The sequence below is a fragment of the Triturus cristatus genome, chromosome 5_1 (assembly GCF_964204655.1).
Source record: "Triturus cristatus chromosome 5_1, aTriCri1.1, whole genome shotgun sequence".
NCBI classification, from domain to species: Eukaryota; Metazoa; Chordata; class Amphibia; order Caudata; family Salamandridae; genus Triturus; species Triturus cristatus.
The window spans coordinates 15,394,835-15,416,408 of NC_140587.1; the positions used below are offsets into that span (position 1 = coordinate 15,394,835).

General features: G+C 49.8%; 1 protein-coding gene across 1 annotated transcript in view; it reads left to right on the plus strand.

The window, feature by feature from the left end:
- The window catches only part of LOC146829966 (uncharacterized), an 82,809-nt gene extending 62,084 nt beyond the window's left edge, over positions 1–20,725 (plus strand). The window contains exon 2 of the mRNA XM_085603999.1: positions 19,734–20,725. Within this exon, the coding sequence (XP_085460125.1) occupies positions 19,734–20,677 (944 nt within the window). The 3' untranslated portion in view covers positions 20,678–20,725. The remainder of the gene's footprint in view (positions 1–19,733) is intronic.
- Positions 20,726–21,574: the final 849 nt, after the last annotated feature.

Here is a 21,574-nt window from a genome sequence, read left to right on the forward strand (position 1 = left end):
AAAAGAGGTTTGAGTCTGTCTGATGTTAAAGGTCCAACAATGCTGCACCTATATTCCTGACAAGAGTAAGGATTTAGAGCACTATGTTAAGAGTATTTCCTGTTTGAAGGGGGAGCTAAGAAAGTTGGAAGCGACAAGTGCTTGGGAAGCTATTGGGAGCGGATTTGCTTCAGTGGGCAAGTGGTTTGGAAACCTGGGAAGTGGAGTTTTGGGCACCATCTTGAATCCCCTTGTGATAATTGCCCTCTGTGTGATACTCTTAGTAGTGATTGTCAAGGGATATAAGTGTATCGGAGTAAGGCAGTGCGTGAAAAGGAAGGGGGCAGATATAGAGTTAGAGTAGAGTCAATAAACATATTATGATGACATGAAAAGTTTAGAAGAGTTTAAACAAAAAACTATGAAAAATACAATGTTTTAACTGGTCCATCTGTTAAGATATATAACTTTACTGTGATGACTAAATTCACCATCAGAGGGGGGAACTGGAGATGGACAATTTAAGCTCCACCCCTACATGTCACAGAAGTGTTCCCTAACCATTTTAATGTAAAGTGAACTACTAGATATATGACTGAAGTGTATTTATGGTAGATGTAGGAGAGTAGGATCTGCTTCACATGGGTACCCCCACTTTTTGCTGGTGTTTCACTGTTTTTCAAACTAGTCTGGCTGTGGCCCTGCTAATCAGGACCACAGCCTAGCTGCTTCCTCTCTAAAATGGTTTGCATGTACATTAGGTACATATCTTAATTGGATTCTGGAGTGCCTTATAAGCCCCTAGAATACTATGTACCTAGGGCATAGGTACCCCAGAGGCCTACCAGGGGCTGAAGCATGTATTATGCCACCCCTGGGAAGCACTCCAAAATGGCACCACAGGTCTGCTACTGCAGCCTGGGTAAGGGTGTGCTTGCACCGCTTACAGTGGTATGGGCTACCTATATGCACATATATATACAGACACATATAAACCAATAAGTCACTCCTATGGCAGGCCTTGACAATCCTGAAGGCAGAGTGCTTGGTTTTGTGTGAGAGGGTGCCCAAGCATGAGCAGAACCCTTCTGCAGCTTTCGGAAATCCTTCCGTATGGCTGTTCTGTGATACATGCAAAAACAACAGGTAATGGACAGTGTAGGACCTGGGGTCACCAGGCCCTAGGGGGGTAGCATGGCGCGAGCAGGTAGGCACCCGAAGGCTTACGTGTAAAGTGACCATACAGCACACACATCCACTGAGACAGGAAGCGCACGCAATGACTGACACCACACCAGTGAAGTTGAATTAAAACCAATTCGCTTTATCTAGATCAAAGTCAGGTTCTCAAAGCATTTCATTAATCGTTTCACTAGAAATAAATCTTGCATTTCCTCAAAGCGCTAAACTGGGCATTTCATTAGAGCGTCAAACATAGCATTCCTTTAAAGCGCTAAACTGGGCATTTCATTAGAGCGTCAAACATAGCATTCCATTAAAGCGCTAAACTGCTTAGCATTACCCGTAGCGTTGAATCACAGCATTCATCAGAGCATTGAATTATGGCATTAAATCAGAGCATTGAATCAGAGCATTGAATCAGAGCATTAACCATGGTCTTTGAGGCAGGTGTTCAATTAAGCATGAGGCCGTCTGCCTGGTGGGGGTACACAGTCTCCCCTTATGCTCCAAAATATCCCTTGAAATAGGCTTGCACTTAGCCCCTCACAGAGCGAGAGATACGGAGGCCATCGGCCGGTGTTGGGCCCCGTTCCGGGCCATAGGGGGCCAAAAGACCCAGCGATGGATCACCCCGGGGGAGGGGCGCGCTCCGGGCCTCTCTCGGGCCTCCCGCCCTCCGCCCCGGGGGTTACCTTGGTTTTCGGCCTTCCGCAGGCCCTTGCGATGGTTCTCCAGCCAGGACAGGGCTCGCGCTCCTGGGGCCCTTCCTGTCAGCCACCTGGGACACCCAGCGATGTCCGGGCCGAGGGGAAGAGCGTGGTGACGGGCCCTGCGGGGCCTCCCACGAAGCAGGGGGACCACGAGGCTATCCGGGGTTTACGCGCACCCGCAGCTGCCGTTGGCAGCGCGGCCTGCAGGGGCGCGGCCTCAACTTTTGCTGACGGCGGCAGGGGTGGCGTTTAGCAGTCTGCCCCCCATCACGTGATGCCGGGTGATGGCTTTGCGGCCTTCGCCGCGTTCCGGTGGCTTTCTCCTCACTGAGGGCCGCGTTGCGCAGGCTGCGCAGGCTGCGACGGCAGCGACAGGGCCCCGGGCTTCTCCGTGGGCCTCGGTGATGGCGGGGGCAATCTTCCCAGCCCAGGGCCGCGGCCCAATAGGGGCAGGGAAAATGAAGGCCTGGCCTGCAGCTAAAGGGGGCAATTTGATTGATGCCCAGCGCCCCCCCTATACCCACAGGGGGGTGCTAGCTCAGGGCAGGACAGCTGGTAGGGCAGGCCAAACGTCAGTGGCAGGGCAGTATAGGGGGGATCCCGGCAAGGTCAGGGAGCGCAGGGGTGGCACAGCGCTGGTACCTGGTCGATCCCCCCAGTAATTCTGTGGTAAGGTGAGAGGGTCTTCTTCGGCGCTTGTTGGTTCCTGCACCCTTAGTGGCTAGTTTCTTGAGGGGGGGGTAGTTCAAGTTGGTGACTGGATAGAGTTTTTAGTCAGTCTCTGTAGGTGGTCCCTGGGTTCCCCTCCCGCTGGGCCAGATCAGTGGGCTAGTTGAGTGTTCCTCACTCAACTTAGAAGGCAGCACCTAAGCCCTGTCACTTCCAGTGGTATAGGTCCCTGACTAGGCCCTACCGCCTAAATCTCCTGCGTAGGTTCCCCCAGGTCTGCGTCGCCCCAACTGACTGATAAGATTCCCTCCTTTCCTTAAGTATCCCTAGGTCAGGTGACCACTCTCTAAGGCGGCAAAAGCAGACCCCCACCCTTATTCTAGAAGGTTCCAGCAGGTTCCAGGAGCTTTCCTACTCTAGCAATGGGAGAAAAAGGCGGGCTGGTGTCGCAACAATGTTGTAGGGTCCCAGCCAGCTCCTGGCAACTAGGGTGCTACTAAAAAGGCTTCTCCGCAGTAGCAGGAGCCGGTGGCAGCCATATTGGGAGAAGATGCACCTTAGCATTGATTAGCAATGGGAAGGAGCTTGGAGACCTAAGGCCAACAAAAAAGAGGGTGTAAAAAATGAGGCAAGGGCAAAAACTCAGGGAAAGACCACCCTAGGGCTGAAAGGTCTAACACGTGTCCCCCCCAGCCGAAAGAGGGGAGAGCTACCCAACCTCTAGGGAGTTCTCGTCACTAAGGCGGAAAAACCAGGAAAGACCGTCAGCATTGGCGTGGTCAACTCCGGGCCGATTTACCACCCGAAAGTCCATCCCCTGTAGGGAAATGGACCACCTTAGCAACTTGGGATTTTCGCCTCTCATCTGCATGAGCCAGCGAAGGGGTCGGTGGTCTGTCTAAACCAGGAAGTGAGAGCCAAAGAGGTATAGCCTCAACTTCTTCAGAGCCCAGACCACCGCGAAGGCTTCTCGCTCGATGGTGCTCCACCGTTGTTCCCGAGGGAGGAGTCTTCTTGAGATAAAGGCCACAGGTTGGTCTTAGCCGTCGTTGTTCAGTTGCGAGAGCACAGCACCTATGCCGTGCTCAGAGGCGTCCGTCTGAACGATGAATTCTTTCGTGAAGTCCGGTGTCGCAAGCGCCGGAGCGGTACACATCGCGTGCTTTAGGGTCTCGAATGCCTCTTGGCAAGCAGCCGTCCAGATTACTTTTTGTGGCTGCTTCTTGGACGTCAACTCCATCAAGGGTGCTACGATGGTACCATACCCCTTGATAAACCGGCGGTAATATCCAGTGAGGCTGAGGAAAGCTCGGACCTCAGTTTGGGTCTTGGGGGCTCCCAGGCCATGATGGTTTCAATTTTGGCCTGGAGGGGTTGCACCTTACCCCTGCCCACCAGGTGTCCCAGGTAGACGACAGATCCCTGTCCAATCTGGGACTTGCTGGCCTTGATGGTCAGACCAGCACGTTGCAGAGCCTGTAGCACCTCCTGGAGGTGCTGCAGATGGTCCTCCCAGGTGCTACTGAAGACAGCTATGTCATCCAGATATGCCGCTGAGAAGGACTCCAGGCCAGACAGCACCTGGTTCACCAACCGCTGGAAAGTGGCCGGAGCATTCTTGAGCCCGAAGGGCATAACCCAAAATTGGAAGTGTTGGAAGGCGGACCTCGGGGAGTCGGAGAGACCACCCAGAGGGGCCCCCACACTGCATGAAGTAGCCGAGCGCTGCTGAGAAGCCTCCAGGGAGGTCCTTCTCCTATCATGTACTAGCACAGTAACACCACCACACAGGACTCAAGGAGGTTGTCTCAAGACGAGCAATTCATTATCAGCACTTAAAGGTTACGGGATCAATATTTACACGAAAGGGATCAAGGGATCCACAAAAGTCTCAGTGTCTCTTTAGAAGGGAAGGGGTAGCGGGACAGTCTTTGGCAGGAGCTTGGTACGAGGGTACCTGGGGCCCTGTTCTTATCCTCAAGCTGGAGGGCCTCCGGATCTCGGAGGGGTCGAGCCGCGACGGCGTCAGCAGGGCTCTGGCGTTCAGTTCGTGGAGAGCCGCGACCAGGTCAGCGGGGCTCTCAAGATGGTTTCTGCTCAGCTCGAGCCGCGACGTCGTCAGCAGGGCTCCGAGGGAGGCTTCAGCGAGGTTGGGCCGCGACAGCGTCAGCAGGGCCCCGATGTTCCGGGTGGCTTCAAGTTTTCAGCAAGAAGGAGCCGCGACGCAGTCTGCAGGGCTCGTGGTGGTTTCAAGCAAGAGTTCTTCTCCATAGGGTCGGCCGCGATTCGATCAGCAGGGCTCTCGACTCCGGGATACAACTGCCGGTCTGTTGCGGGGTCGCCCCAGATATAGGTCTGGAGCCCTTTGATGTCCGGACCCTTGCGCCCGGGGGGCGGAGAGGCCGGGTTGGGAGCGGCCAGACGCCCAGCAGGAGAGGCGCCCGGCCCAGGAGAGATGGAGGCCGATCGCACCTCGGTGTGTAGGGACGGTTGGGGGTCCCATCGATACCGCCCGCCGCCAGGGGCGAGGAAGTGTTCACGTGATACCCCCTGGCCAGTTCTTGGTGCCTCAATGTCTGGGCCTTGCTGGGGCCGAGGCCGGGTTGAGCGGGGTCATGTGGGCTGGTGTGCAGGGTCACGTGGCAGGCAACAAAATGGTGGAGCCCCGAGGTGTATGTGACCTCGTGCGGCTCGAACAGGTGGCCCGTGGAGGCCAGGGCGGGGAACGGGCCCAATCCCAGGGAAGTCAGGACCACGCCACGAGGCCGGGTACAACAGGCGTCCCCCCCAGCCGAAGGCAGGGAGAGTCACCCATCTCCTTGGGGATTCTCCTCGTCAAGGCGGAAGAAGCGGGATAGGCCGTCAGCGTTGGCGTGGTTATTGCCGGGCCGGTGCTCAACAGAGAAGTCCATCCCTTGCAGGGCAATGGACCACCGCAGCAGCTTGGGATTCTCGCCTCTCATTTGCATTAACCACCGCAAGGGCCGGTGGTCGGTCTGGACCCGAAAGTGGGTACCGAAGAGATAGGGCCGGAGCTTCTTAAGGGCCCACACTACTGCGAAGGCCTCGCGCTCGATGGTGCTCCATCGTTGCTCCCGGGGCAGCAGCCGTCGGCTGATGAAGGCCACTGGTCGGTCGAGTCCCTTCTCATCAACCTGAGACAGGACGGCCCGATCCCATATTCGGAGGCGTCTGTCTGCACGATAAACTCTTTACTGTAGTCGGGGGCCTGGAGCACAGGGGCAGTGCACATCGCTGCCTTGAGAGCCTCGAAAGCTGATTGGCAGCGGGGAGTCCAGTGCACTTTCTTGGGCTGTTTCTTTGAGGTGAGCTCCGTGAGAGGCCCAACAATGCTCCCATAGTTCCGGATGAACCATCGGTAGTATCCGGTGAGGCCCAGGAAGGCCCGTACAGCGGTCTGGGTAGTGGGGGGTTCCCATGCCTGGATGGCCTCGACTTTTGGCTGGAGGGGGGCCACCTGACCGCTTCCCACCTGATGGCCCAGGTAGGTCACCGATCCTTGGCCGATCTGGCATTTGCTGGCCTTGATCGTGAGCCCGGCCCTTTGGAGGGCGGCCAGGACTGCTTTGAGGTGACCCAGGTGCTCAGCCCAGTGGTTGCTGTACACGGCAATGTCATCCAAATAGGCCACGCTGAAGGCCTCGAGCCCGGCCAAAACCTTGTTTACGAGTCTCTGAAAGGTGGCCGGGGCGTTCTTCATGCCGAAGGGCATCACCCGAAAGTGGTAATGCCCATCAGGGGTGGAAAAGGCGGATCGTTCTTGGGCGCCGGGGGTGAGCTGGATCTGCCAGTACCCGGCAGTGAGGTCCAGCGTGCTCAGGTAGTGGGCGGACCCCAAGCAGTCGATGAGTTCGTCGGCCCGGGGTATAGGATGGGCGTCCGTCTTGGTCACCGCATTCAGAGCTCGGTAGTCTACACAAAATCGTAACTCCGGGGGATGGCCTTGTGCAGCGGCCTTCGGTACCAGGACGACAGGGCTGGCCCACGGGCTGTCGGAGGGCTCGATGACCCCGAGGGCCAACATCTTCGCTACTTCGGCCTGGATGCATGCCCTTACTCGATCGGGTACCCTGTAGGCTCGGTGTCGCACGGGGGGGACTGTCCCCGGGTCGACGTCGTGGACGCACCAGTGGGTCACCCCCGGGGTGAGGGAGAAGAGGGCTGCGTAGTCCTGCAGCAGTTGTTGACAGTCGTTACTCTGTTCCGGGGTCAAGGAGGAGGCGAGTTGGACACCCTTGATGGATCCGTCGTGGACGTCGTTCTGCAAGAGGTCGGGTAGGGGCTCTGAGTCGTCCTCGCCCCCCTCGTCGGTCGCCAGTAGCAGGCTCAGTTCGGTCCGGTCAAAGTGGGGTTTGAGCCGGTTAGCGTGTAGAACCCGGAGGGGGTTCCGTGGAGACTCCAGGTCGACTAGGTAGGTGACGGGGCTCTTCTTCTCCACCACCTTGAAGGGCCCGGTCCACTTGTCCTGGAGGGCGCAGGGCTCAACAGGGGCCATGACCCAGACTCGCTGGCCTGGCTCGAACTCGATTGTAGAGGTGTTCCGATCGTACCACCGCTTCATATCCTCCTGGCTGGCCTCGAGGTTGGCTTCGGCCAGGGCTCGGAACTTGCGGGTCTGGTTTCGTAGGGTCAGGAGGTATCGGTAGACGTCAGGAGGGGCGCCTTGGAGCTTCGTCTCCCAGCCCTCCTTGACCAGGCTGAGGGGTCCGCGGACCGGATGCCCATACAACAGTTCAAACGGGCTGAACCCCAGGGACTTCTGCGGGACCTCCCGATAGGCGAACAGGAGGCATGGCAGTAGGACATCCCATCTCCACCGGAGGGGCTCTTCCAGGCCCTGAATCATCCCCTTTAGGGTTCTGTTAAAGCGCTCGACCAGTCCGTTCCCCTGAGGGTGATAGGGGGTGGTGAATTTGTACGTGACCCCGCACTGCTGCCACAGGGACCGCATGTACTTGGAGATGAAGTTTGTGCCCCGGTCGCTCACCACTTCGCGGGGAAATCCCACTCTTGAGAAGATTCCCATTAAGGCCCGGCCCACCACGGGGGCCGTTACAGTTCTCAGCGGGACAGCCTCCGGGTACCTGGTGGCGTGGTCCACGAGGACCAGGATGAAGCGGTGGCCCAGGGCAGTCCGGGGGTCCAGGGGCCCCACAATGTCGATCCCGACCCGTTCGAACGGGGTGCTGACGACTGGAAAGGGCTGGAGGGGGGCCTTGACCCGACCCCCCGTCTTCCCGCTGGCTTGGCAGGTCTGGCAGGACCGGCAGTGGTTTTCCACGTCTCTCCGCATCCGGGGCCAGTAGAAGTGGGTCACCAGACGGCTGTAAGTTTTGTCTTGCCCTAGGTGTCCGGCGAGGGGCACGTCATGTGCCAGGTTGAGAAGGAACTCCCGGAAGCGGAGGGGGACCAACAACACGCGGCTGGCCCCGAGTTCTGCCACTTTCTGTTCACTGTACAATAGGCCCTCGGCCCAGTAGACCCAGTGGGTGCCGGTCTGGTCACCGTTGGCTTGTGCGGACGCCTGTTGTCGGACCCCTTCGAGAGAGGGACAGGACTGCTGTTCTTGCTGGAACTGCTCTCGGGTGGGGCCCCCTTCGTGGCGCCATTGTGCAAGTTCTGGTAGGGCGCCGAGGGAAGCGATCTCTTCGGGGGAGGGTTCAGTAGGTCCAGTGTCGGTGTCCGCCTCCCCCTCGCTGCAGGCGGGGGGTGGTCCGAGCCCCGCGGGCTTGGCGGAACCGGAGACCAAGGACGAGCGGGGGGCCTGGGCGGCCATGGACCGGGTGATGGCGCAGGCCCAGTCGGATAGTCCCAGCATTCGGAGGTGCTCTCGTCGCTCCACTTGAGCCCAGGGGGAACTCTCTAGGTCGTTCCCCAGGAGGCAGTCCACTGGTGCGTCGTCGCGGACAGTCACTTTTAGTAGGCCTGTCACCCCTCCCCACTCGAAGGGGACCAGGGCCATCTGGCATAGGCTTTCGCTGTTGTCGGCCGTCCGGACGGGGCACAGCACATTGGGTAGGATTTGTTCGGGGGTCACCAGGTGGCAGCGGACAGCGGTGACACTGGCGCCGGTGTCGCGAAGGGCTTCGGCACATCGTCCATTGATGGTGACCTGCTGCTGGTATTTCTGGGTGTTGCTTGGGATGGGTGTGTGGGGCACCATTTCTCGGCTGCCCAGGCAGACCAGGGACATGGCCGCCGGCTCCCACTCGGTGGTTCCTCGGTCGAGGGGTTCTTCCTCTTCCTCTCCTTCCCCCAGGGCGGCGGCCGCCAGCTGTCGGCCCCGCTTCTTTGGTTCAGGGGGCAGACCGGATCGCTGGCATAGTGCCCGGTTTGTTGACAGCCGTAGCAGGTTATTGGGGGCCGTGGTCCGGTTCTGGCTGGGGTCGCCCCTCTTCGGGCTAGGCTCGGGGAGAGGTGTTGCTGAGGCGGCCCTCGAGGTGGGCTCCGGGGGGCCCCGGCGGGGGGGTCCCGGTTCCGGTTCGGCCCTCCCCCTCCACCGCGTTGGCAGGGAGGTCCGGTGGGGTTCCTCTGGTACTCCCCCATCGAGTTCCGGGGGACTCGGGTGTTGACCCATCGATCGGCCTCGACGGCGAGTTTTCGTGGGTCGGTCATCTTGCTGTCGAGGAGGTGTTGCCTTAGCTCCACGAAGCAGTTGTTGGAGAGATGTTCCCAAACAATGAGGTCGACTAGCTGCCCGTAGGTGGTGACCTTGCTACCCTTGATCCACCCTTCTAGGGCCCGGCTGAAAAAGTCCACATATTCCACCCAGGTGGTACCAGGGATCTTCTTGCAGTCTCTGAACCGCTGGCGGTACATTTCCGCGGTTAGCCCGTAGCGGGTGAGCAGGGCCTCCTTCATGTGGTCGTAGGAGGTCATCACCTCTTCTGGCAGCTGGAGCAGTGTGTCTCGACCCTCACTAAGGAACCGACCCCACAGGCCGGCACCCCAGTCCTTTCGGGGCACCCGATGGGAGGTCATGGCCACCTCGTATGCCTTGAACCATTGTTGGATGTCGTCATTTTTGGTTCCATGATGGAATATCGTTAACATAAATATCGTCAGAAATAAATATCGGCACTAAAATATCGCTTACATTAATATCGTCATCCTATACTTAAACAAGAATTCACACAAATATCGATTTTTTTTTTATCGACAACCCTAATATCGTTCACACTAATATCTACAACATAAATATCGACTACTACATTATCGACTTTATTTTAAATATCATTACCTTAGGCATTTATATCGACTACACTAACATCGACGACCTATCTGCTTATAGAAATATACAAAAAATATTGTCTTTTTATTACCAACTCGATATGCACGATTCTTTTATTTTACTCACTTGTTTTTACTATTTTACTTTACAAAACTATTCACACATATAATTATTTAGTTTTCCTAATACTTATTGATATAAAAATATATAATATATGTTAAAAAAAATTACATTTACTGATACTATCATACACTCCGATGGCCTAAATGTGAAACACATTTCATTATTTTCTACATATAAACTATTTACATATAAAACAAAAAAGCACATATAAAACTTTTTACAATGTACTTTAACAAACAAATAGTGATGCAACAAACTCTTACGAAAATAACGGTTTTCTAATTCGAAATTACGTTCTCGACCAATGATTTTGAAATTTCACTAATTGAACCAATCAAAAGCTACCATTAATTAACTCACTAATATAAAAACAATTATACACTTAACGTAATTTACCATTTTTGGCACAAACTTGGAGAAAAACGGTTACCTTGCTGAGAGAAGAGAATACAAACCTACGACTACAACTACAAAACGTCATACTACACTTCAAGTAAGTAAAATCCCATTGCTTTTTTCATTCGAACTTAGCAAAAAGTAGATAAACTCCCTAATTTAAAAACTGTTCTTCTTTAGAGTGAAAACAAAACATGTTGAACTTATCAACAATGACCAAAAAATTAGATGTAAAAACATTTATAAACTACCTTATCCATGTCTACTTAGATAGCTGATAAAAATTATTTAAACTTGCTAAGTAAATGTACTATTTACTTCATATGTTAACAACTACTATCATCCAAATACTATAAGTAACACAATGATTATTTTTTCCACAGACTCTACAAAATTATTTACCTATCTACAACTACACTACCAACATCTTCTACTACATCAAGTAAGTATAGTCACTGTATGTATAACAATTCTGAAAGTAAAATCAAACACCTATAACACTAAATCATGTCTTTCAATTATTCTTTAACACTACTACAGAACTTAAAAAGAAGAAAATTCAGAAAGAGAAATAAGAATAAAAGAATTACCAGTGAAGCCACATAGTAAGTATATGTTCACGCTTTTTCCTGCTCTCATATACATCTCTGTAAATCGTCTTCAATGTTCTTAAAAATACATATATATATTTTCCACAGATCTACCTTAGACATGGCAACTGGAGCTACTTTCATTACTTCGCAAAAAGGGAAACTAATGCTGAACTACATGGGTTACACCTACACCCAAGAAAGAGTAAAAGCGAATAAGACCCATTGGAAATGTAGCAAATATTACTCAAGTGCATGCTATGGTAGAGCAACAACTGTTGATAACAATGTGGTAAATGTACGTGAGCATAACCACCCACCAAATGTAACAGAAGTGGAAGTTAGAGAAGCACTGGAAACATTGAAAGATGCTAGTAAAGGATCACAAGAAACAAGCACTAGTATTTTGAAAAATGTTTTAAGCAAAGTGCCAGAACATGTGACAGGACAGCTACCTTCTATTCCCAACTTAAAAAGATTAATTGCAAAAACTAAACGTGCTTCAGATCCAACTCCACCAACGCCAGAAAGTTTTAAGGATATAAAAATATATCCTGAATATACCATTACACATAATGAGGATAAATTCCTAATGTATGACAACCAGAGTCATGACAAACGAGTTTTACTTTTTGCTACTAATAGTAATTTGCAAAAACTTAACTCATGTGAAACATGGATGATGGACGGGACTTTTAAAGTTTGTCCCAAACCTTTCTATCAACTTTACACCATCCATGGGGAATACCAAGATACAAATATCCCTCTAATTTATACTCTGCTGCCAAACAAAACAAATACTACCTACGTTAAACTTTTAACAAAGATCAAAGAATTAACAGATAATTACTATCCTCAAAGAATTATAATTGACTTTGAAATAGCCATGATTCAAGCTATCCTTAAGATATATCCCCATACCTCAATACAAGGTTGTTATTATCACTACAACCAAAGTATATGGAGGCACTTACAAAAATCTACCTTAAGCATTGAATATTCTACAAACAGTAACTTTGCTTATCAAATAAAAAAGTTGATTGCATTGGCATATGTACCAACAACAGAAGTAGCTAACTACTACAATTTATTAATTGACAGCCCTTTCTACCGCACCAATGAGAAAATACTAACTCCCTTCTTGGACTATTTTGAAGATACCTGGGTTGGAAGATTACATCGTTCAGGCCACCGTAGACAACCTAAATTTCAAATTCCATGGTGGAATGTGTATGCTAGTACAATAGCACAGAAAGCTAAAACTAACAACGCAGTTGAAGGATGGCATAATGCCTTCCAAGCCACTTTAGGAAGAAGTCAACCAACACTTCACAAACTAATCCAAAGCATTAAAAAAGAACAAAGCTACCAAGAACTCAGAATAGAGCAATCCCTTTCTAAAATTGGCCCTAAACTAAGTAAACAAACATTAAATATGTACGAATATCTCCAGCAAAAAACTAGACTGTACCCAAGTATAGAAGGTCTAGCATACTTAGACCTAATAGCTAAATCCATCCTTTAAATATAAATTTACCATGTTTAGTAATAATTTACTTTTTATTCTTAAAAAACAAATGAATATTGTAAAATATACATTAATATGTTCAATAGAATTATGTATTAATTGTTTATTGTATATTAAAAAATGTTTTTCATTGTTAAATATTTTTCTCAGATGTTAAAAAATGTAAATTTATGTTATGTACATATCGTGATAAAATCAATGTCATAAAAAATATGTAATATATTACATTTTTATTAAAAATATTAAAATTTAATATACTAATGTATGCATAATTTAAACTGTATTTATGTACAAAACTGCAATATCATTTGTTAACAAAAATTATGTTAAATGTTTTATAAAATGTTCAATATCTTTGCAGTAACAAATTAAACTATGAATAAAAAAAAGATCTAAAATTTTTTATTTCTTATTTTAGAAACTTGTCATATGTATGTAAAAATGTTATAAAAATGTTTTTAATTTATATTGTTGAAATGAATATTACAACATGACATATATTATTCTTATTAAAAATAGTAAATAGATAATGCTGGATAATAAACCATAATAATTAACTATTCTAACTCCAATCCTACGTAAGTCAGGGTAAATGGTGGATAGTAAACCATTATAATTAACTATTCTAACTCCAAACAAAACATAAGTTAAGGAAAGTGCTGGATTGTAAACCATAATAATTTACTAATCTAACTCCAATCCAACATAAGTCAGGGAAAGTGCTGGATTGTAAACCATAATAATTTACTATTCTAACTCCAATCCAACATAAGTCAGGGTAAGTGCTGGATAGTAAACCATAATAAATTACTATTCTAACTCCAAACATAACATAACTCAGGGAAAGTGCTGGATAGTAAACCATAATAAATTACTATTCAAACTCCAATCCAACATAAGTCAGGGAAAGTGCTGGATAGTAAACCATAATAAATTACTATTCTAACTCCAAACATAACATAACTCAGGTAAAGTGCTGGATAGTAAACCATAATAAATTACTATTCTAACTCCAATCCAACATAAGTCAGGGAAAGTGCTGGATAGTAAACCATAATAAATTACTATTCTAACTCCAAACATAACATAAGTCAGGGAGAGTGCTGGATAGTAAACCATAATAAATTACTATTCAAACTCCAATCCAACATAAGTCAGGGAAAGTGCTGGATTGTAAACCATAATAATTTACTATTCTAACTCCAATCCAACATAAGTCAGGGAAAGTGCTGGATTGTAAACCATAATAATTTACTATTCAAACTCCAATCCAACATAAGTCAGGGAAAGTGCTGGATAGTAAACCATAATAAATTACTATTCTAACTCCAAACATAACATAAGTCAGGGAAAGTGCTGGATAGTAAACCATAATAAATTACTATTCTAACTCCAAACATAACATAACTCAGGGAAAGTGCTGGATAGTAAACCATAATAAATTACTATTCTAACTCCAAACATAACATAAGTCAGAGAGAGTGCTGGATAGTAAACCATAATAAATTACTATTCAAACTCCAAACCAACATAAGTCAGAGAAAGTGCTGGATAGTAAACCATAATAAATTACTATTCTAACTCCAAACATAACATAAGTCAGGGAGAGTGCTGGATAGTAAACCATAATAAATTACTATTCTAACTCCAATCCAACATAAGTCAGGGAAAGTGCTGGATAGTAAACCATAATAAATTACTATTCTAACTCCAAACATAACATAAGTCAAGGAGAGTGCTGGATAGTAAACCATAATAAATTACTATTCTAACTCCAAACATAACATAAGTCAGGGAGACTGCTGGATAGTAAACCATTATAAATTACTATTCTAACTCCAATCCAACATAAGTCAGGGAAAATGCTGGATAGTAAACCATTATAAATTACTATTCTAACTCCAATCCAACATAAGTCAGGGAAAATGCTGGATAGTAAACCATAATAAATTACTATTCTAACTCCAAACATAACATAACTCAGGGAAAGTGCTGGATAGTAAACCATAATAAATTACTATTCTAATTCCAATCCAACATAAGTCAGGGAAAGTGCTGGATAGTAAACCATAACTAATTACTATTCTAACTCCAATCCAACATAAGTCAGGAAATGTGCAGGTTAGTAAACAATATAAATTTTTCTATCTAAATTATTTTTTATACCCTATTACCCTATAATACCAAAAAAACGCTTCTTCAATATTAATTTAATATTTTTTATTAATATTAAAAAATAAATTTCATGTAAAATTTAAAATTTCGAAGTTAAATTTTGATTTCATGATAAATTTCTAATTTATTAATATTTTATACAATTTTAAAACACGACATTTTTAAATTACTACCCACCCTAATCCCCTATAATACCAAAAACCCGCTCCTAAAATTTTTTTGGCGAACTTTAAAATTTAATTACAAATTTAATTTGGTGAACAATTCGAAATTTCTAATTAAAATTTAGATTTCTTAATTATTTTCTAATATTTTTATATTTTAGAAATTTTGTAAAAACCTAATTTTAAATTACTACCCACCCTTATCCCCTATAATACCAATAACCCGCTACTAAAATTTTAACAATTCTTTTGTAGAAAATATTTTATAACACATATTATTACTAGTAGGAGTTTTGTAAGTTTTTTAAAAACATAATAGATATTTTTTTATAAATTTTATAACAACTTATATTTTTCTGTCGATATTATATAAAACGACATTTTGATCAACGATATTCTGTTCATCGATATTTTTTCTTGACGATATTTTTGTCATTCTCAAGAAACGATATTTTTTACAAAGATATTTTCTATTACGATATTTTTCACAGTCGATATTCTTACCACGATATTAATGCTAGTCGATATTTTCCCGTCGATATTCTATCTTTATACCGTCATTTTTATAGTACTCCTTGACGACATCTTTAGGGATATGTACCTTGGCTTCGGCAGGCGGTAGGGCGTCACTATTACTGGGGGTGTCGGTCCCCCCTTTCTGTGCCTTGAGCTCGAGCTCTTTGAGACTTCGCTCGTGCTCAAGGGTCAGTCTCTTTTCTTCCAACTCTCTATGCCGTCTCTTCTCTTCTATTTCCTCTTGTAGCCGTAGCTGCTCTAGGGCTATTTTCTTTTCCGCCTGCTGGAGTTCGCCATCCAGCCGCAGTCGTGCGAGCTCTAGTTCGTGGTTCCGGACCTCCTCCCGTTCTCGTATCTCCTCTGCGGAGAGGCCGGTTTCTAGGCTGTTTCTTCCTCCGGTTGCCGGAGTCGGTGCGGTTGGTGGGGCCACAGTCAGGGGCAGGGGACCTTCGTTCTGGGAGGGGCCTGCCTCGGCCTCTAGCCAGGTCTTCAGGGCTTTCTGCATCTCTTCTTTGGTACCTAGGCCGGTGGTTGCAATGCCCTTGTCCTTGCAGAACTGTTTCAATTCTTTGTGGTTGTATTCCTCCAACCGTTCGGGCTGGAACTCCGTGGTCGCGTTGTTTTCTTGGTTGCTCATGACTTCCGTTTGTCTGGATGGGTAGCTAGTTGGTTACTGGCTTGTACGTACTGCATTCGGCTCGGATCCCGTCGCTGGCCACCAAATGTTGGAAGGCGGACCTCGGGGAGTCGGAGAGACCACCCAGAGGGGCCCCCACACTGCACGAAGTAGCCGAGCGCTGCTGAGAAGCCTCCAGGGAGGTCCTTCTCCTATCATGTACTAGCACAGTAACACCACCACACAGGACTCAAGGAGGTTGTCTCAAGACGAGCAATTCTTTATCAGCACTTAAAGGTTACGGGATCAATATTTACACAAAAGGGATCAAGGGATCCACAAAAGTCTCAGTGTCTCTTTAGAAGGGAAGGGGTAGCGGGACAGTCTTTGGCAGGAGCTTGGTACGAGGGTACCTGGGGCCCAGTTCTTATCCTCAAGCTGGAGGGCCTCCGGATCTCGGAGGGGTCGAGCCGCGACGGCGTCAGCAGGGCTCTGGCGTTCAGTTCGTGGAGAGCCGCGACCAGGTCAGCGGGGCTCTCAAGATGGTTTCTGCTCAGCTCGAGCCGCGACGTCGTCAGCAGGGCTCCGAGGGAGGCTTCAGCGAGGTTGGGCCGCGACAGCGTCAGCAGGGCCCCGATGTTCCGGGTGGCTTCAAGGTTTCAGCAAGAAGGAGCCGCGACGCAGTCTGCAGGGCTCTCGGTGGTTTCAAGCAAGAGTTCTTCTCCGTAGGGTCGGCCGCGATTCGATCAGCAGGGCTCTCGACTCCGGGATACAACTGCCGGTCTGTTGCGGGGTCGCCCCAGATATAGGTCTGGAGCCCTTTGATGTCCGGACACTTGCGCCCGGGGGGCGGAGAGGCCGGGTTGGGAGCGGCCAGACGCCCAGCAGGAGAGGCGCCCGGCCCAGGAGAGATGGAGGCCGATCGCACCTCGGTGTGTAGGGACGGTTGGGGGTCCCATCGATACCGCCCGCCGCCAGGGGCGAGGAAGTGTTCACATGATACCCCCTGGCCAGTTCTTGGTGCCTCAATGTCTGGGCCTTGCTGGGGCTCAGGCCGGGTTGAGCGGGGTCATGTGGGCTGGTGTGCAGGGTCACGTGGCAGGCAACAAAATGGTGGAGCCCCGAGGTGTATGTGACCTCGTGCAGCTCGAACAGGTGGCCCGTGGAGGCCAGGGCGGGGAACGGGCCCAATCCCAGGGAAGTCAGGACCACGCCACGAGGCCGGGTCCAACAGGAAGTGGCCCTCGGGGTGGAGAACGCTGTTTTCTCCTTTGCTCCATCGGCCATGGCAATCTGCCAGTACCCTGATGTCAAGTCGATAGTGCTGAGGTACTGGGCTGCTCCCAGCCGGTCCACCAACTCATCTGCCCATGGGATCGGGTGAGCGTCTGTTTTGGTGACAGAGTTCATTCCCCTATACTCCACACAGAACCGAAGTTCTGGTGTGGTGCCCGGTGGGGCCGCTTTCGGCACCAACACTACCGGACTAGCCCACGGGCTCCTGGAAGGTTCAATCACCCCCAGCTCCAGCATTTTTGCCACCTCACTCTGGATGCTGTTCTTCACTCTATCCGATAGCCGGTAAGACTTGGTTTTTACCGGTGGGCTGTCCCTGTGTCCGCATCATGGGTACACAGATGAGTGATTCCAGGCGTGAGGGAGAACAACGAGGCGTACTGCCCCAATACCTGGCGGCAGTCCCTCTGTTGCTCTGGGGTTAAGGATGGGGAGAGGATCACGCCCTCCACCGATCCATCCTTCTCCTAGGCCGCCAGAAGGTCAGGAAGAGTCTCACTCTCTTCCTCCTCGCTCCCATCTGTCACTATGAGGAGAGCAAGCTCAGATCGCTCATGGTGTGGCTTCAGGCGGTTGACGTGGAGCACCCGATGGGGCTGTTGGGGGGTCTTCAAGTTTTTTTTTTTTAAACGACATAGGTAGTCTGGCCTCGTCGCTCCACAATCTCGTACAGACCAGTCTACCGGTCCTGGAGGGCACTAAGCTCCCCAGGCTCCATGACCCACACCTTCTGTCCAGCGTCCAACTTCACCGTCCGAGCGTTGCGGTCATACCACTCCTCCATGACGGCTTGGCTAGCCTCCAGATTGTCTGAGGCTTCCTTCCACAGCTTGGCCATTTGGCTGCGGAATGCCAGAATGTAGCTGACAACATCACAGGGAAGCTTCTTTGAAGTCTTCTCCCACCCCTCCTTCACCAGGCTGAGGGGCTTCCTAACGGGGTGGCCATAGTGCAGCTCAAAAGGGCTGAACCCGACTCCCTTCTGCGGCTCCTCATGGTATGAGAACAGCAGGCAAGGGAGGAGGACGTCCCACTTCCGCCTCAAGTCCTCTGGTAGGCTCCGGATCATCCCCTTTAGAGTCTTATTAAAACGCTCCACGAGCCCGTTAGTCTGGGGGTGGTAAGGAAAGGAGAACCGATAGGTCACTCTGCACTCCTTCCACATGGCCTGCATGTAGGCCGACATGAAATTCGTGCCCCTGTCTGACACCACGACCTTGGGGAATCCCACTCGGGTAAAAATCCCCAACAGGGCCCGCGCCACCACCGGTGCAGTGATGGTCCTCAGAGGGATAGCCTCCGGGTACCGAGTGGCGTGGTCCACTAACACCAAAATGAACCGGTGTCCGGCAGAGGTCGGAGGGTCCAACGGCCCAACAATGGTGCACATGCATCAACATTGTGAAAAGCGAATCCTTAATAGCGAGAAATAAGGAATCGGTATTAAGGAATCGCATTTCAGAATGCATCAACAGATTCGGTGAAAATGAGCGATTCCTTAAAAATCGCTAATATTTACCGAATCCACATTAGTGAGTAGAGCAAACACCGAATAGCAAAAAGCGAATTCGGTATTAGCGAAATCGGTAATAGCGATTTCGGTAATAGCGAAATCGGTATTAGCGAAATCGGTAATAGCGGAATCGCAAAAAACGGGTCGCTCTGGAAACGGTCTTATGACATCACTACCAGGAAGTACAACTGCCCCACCCTCAATCACTCGCCTGAAGAGCACACAGGAGGAGGAACAGGACACAGGCTGGGGCTACAGAATCCACACTGACAAGACTTCCACCCTACCCTCAGCAGGATGGACAAGAATGCACCAGGCACCGCTGAAACAGCCAGGAAGAGAAAGCAAAAGTTCTCAGACCGGGAACTGGAGCACCTGATCGAGGGGGTGAGCAGCAAACATGATAGGCTGTTTGGAAAGCTGTCTCTCAAGGTGCCAGAGGCAGAAAAAAGATGCATATGGCTGCGCATCAGGGAGAGGGTCAATGCCGTGGGAGTGAGGCCCCGTAGCATCGACGAACTAAAGAAGAGGTGGTACGACCTCAAGAAGAGGGCCAAGGAGAGGATCGCAGAAAGGGTTAGGGAGGCAGCTGGCACAGGAGGGGGACCATCCACAGTGCCTGCATACACTGCCCTTGAGGAGCTAGTCGAGGGGACCATCGAGCCAGAGGCGGTCGTGGGTTTCATGCAGATGGACACCTCCGGCGCTGCCACAACTGAACAAGGTAAGATGCATGCCTGCGCCCATACTCTGCATATCGTATACCCATTCCCGTCCCCCCAGCTCGATCACAGTGTGCAGGCAGAAGTGCACCACACATCTTCCCTCATATCAGTAGTGCATCATGGGAGTCGTAGTCATGTCAGCCCGGTGTGCAAGTATAGTCATAAAAGCAAAATTATTTCCCAACAGCAGTAGAAGGAAAACATAGACTAAAAAATTGTAATTAATAGAAGGACATGTATGAAAGATTACAAACTGATGTAGTAATAATCCCACTAACCATGCACTGTTTCACACACAGATGCATCTCCTGCCGATTCAGATGACAGCGGCCGCCTCATCATCTCGGAGACACCAGCTGATTCTGATGGTGACACTCCGCAGGAGGGTCAATCCCCACCTCCACCAGCAACCATACCACCACCACCACCACCACCACCTGCTGCGCCAGCTGCAACCAAACCGCGAAGACGCAGGGCACAAGCCCCCCTCAGGCAGGTGATGGATGCATGCCCGAGTCCTGCAACACCATCTCCCCAAAGTCCCACTGTTGTCACACCGCCAGCACCACCACCAGCACGTGGCCGAGTCACGCAGCGGCGCAGGTCCCTGCGCAGTACTTCGGATGTAGCCGACCAAGCAAGCTCCCCATATGGTGGCATCGAGGCACAGATGCTGCGTGTCCAGCGCCTGCAGGGGAGACACATGGGGACCATTAGCATACACATGTCGCGCCTTGCAAAGCAGATGTGTACCATGACAGAGGCAGTGCGGGACATGACCACTGTAGTGGCAGAGGGGAACGGAAAACTGAGTGAGGACCTCCAGGAACTCACCCGTGCCATCAGAGCAGGGCATCACAGTGAGCGACGGAGGCACAGACAGAACTTGCTCCGTTCCACTGCATCAACCAAGGCCATCACTAGGCTGTGCAACAGCACTGCTGTATTGTCCCAACGCTCCGTGTCACTGCAGGTGGACCTCGGCCATTACTGTGGTGACGTCGCAAAGGCCCTAGGCCAGGTGACCAGTGCAGTGGTACACTTGCAGAGCGGAACTTACAGTGGCAGCACCTTGGGAGGGGAGGACGGCAGTGAGGCTGCCTCAAGTTTCAGCAGCGTATCCGTGGTGGAGACCAGCACCAGGAGGCGTAGTTCGCGCTGCTCCACAGCCACAGGGACAGGCCGTGGTGAGGTGGAGGAGACAGGTGATAGGAGGCTGGGCGTTCGTGGCAAGCACCACTAGACATACAGTACGCCATCCCTGACCATGGTGGGGTAACCATGGTCCTCTCCAATTGTACAATTGCACACCCGTGACTACAACGGGCATGTTTAGTTCCTCATTGTGTGGGGGATCTCTAAATCGCATTTATGTGTGCCCGCACATACATCAGTGCTCCTGTGCATTAAACAGTAGCACCACAAATTATTTTGTCATTGGCTCATTCTTACCTGGATCAGAAATGATGTTGCGTGATGTATGTCCTTTGGCCCTCAGCTGTGTTAGGAACTTGTGCCTGTCGGTGTTGTGCGGGTGGTTGGTCATCCCGGTAGTCGTCATTCCTGTCCACCTCTATGGGTATCCCCCTTCTGGTTGCGATGTTGTGCAGCATGGCACATACTGCTACAATCCTGCAGCAGGTGTCTGGTTTGTATTGCAAGGCACCACCAGTCTTATGTAAGATTCTGAAGCGACTCTTCAGAATCCCAAAGGTCCTCTCTATCACATTTCTGGTGCTCATGTGGCTTGCATTGTAGCGTTGCTCCTGTGGTGTTGCTGGATTAATGTAGGGGGTGAGGATGTATTCACGCAGGGCATATGCACTGTCACCTACAGGATGGAAGCAAAGGCTTAGCGACAGTGATGAATATACATGTGTGATGCTCATTTTATGAAGAGGTATGTGTACGTACCGAGCAGGAGTCCCTCTCCAAATTCTCCATTGAGTAGGCGCCTGTGGATGCCACTGTGTCGGAATATGTAGGAGTCGTGTGTGCTCCCTGGAAATTGTGCCACTAGGTCCGGGATGATGTGCTTGGCATCGCACACGACCTGCACGTTGATGGAGTGGTAGGACTTGCGGTTACGGAAAATGTACTCATTGGCTGAGGGTGGACAGATGGGGACATGCGTGCAGTC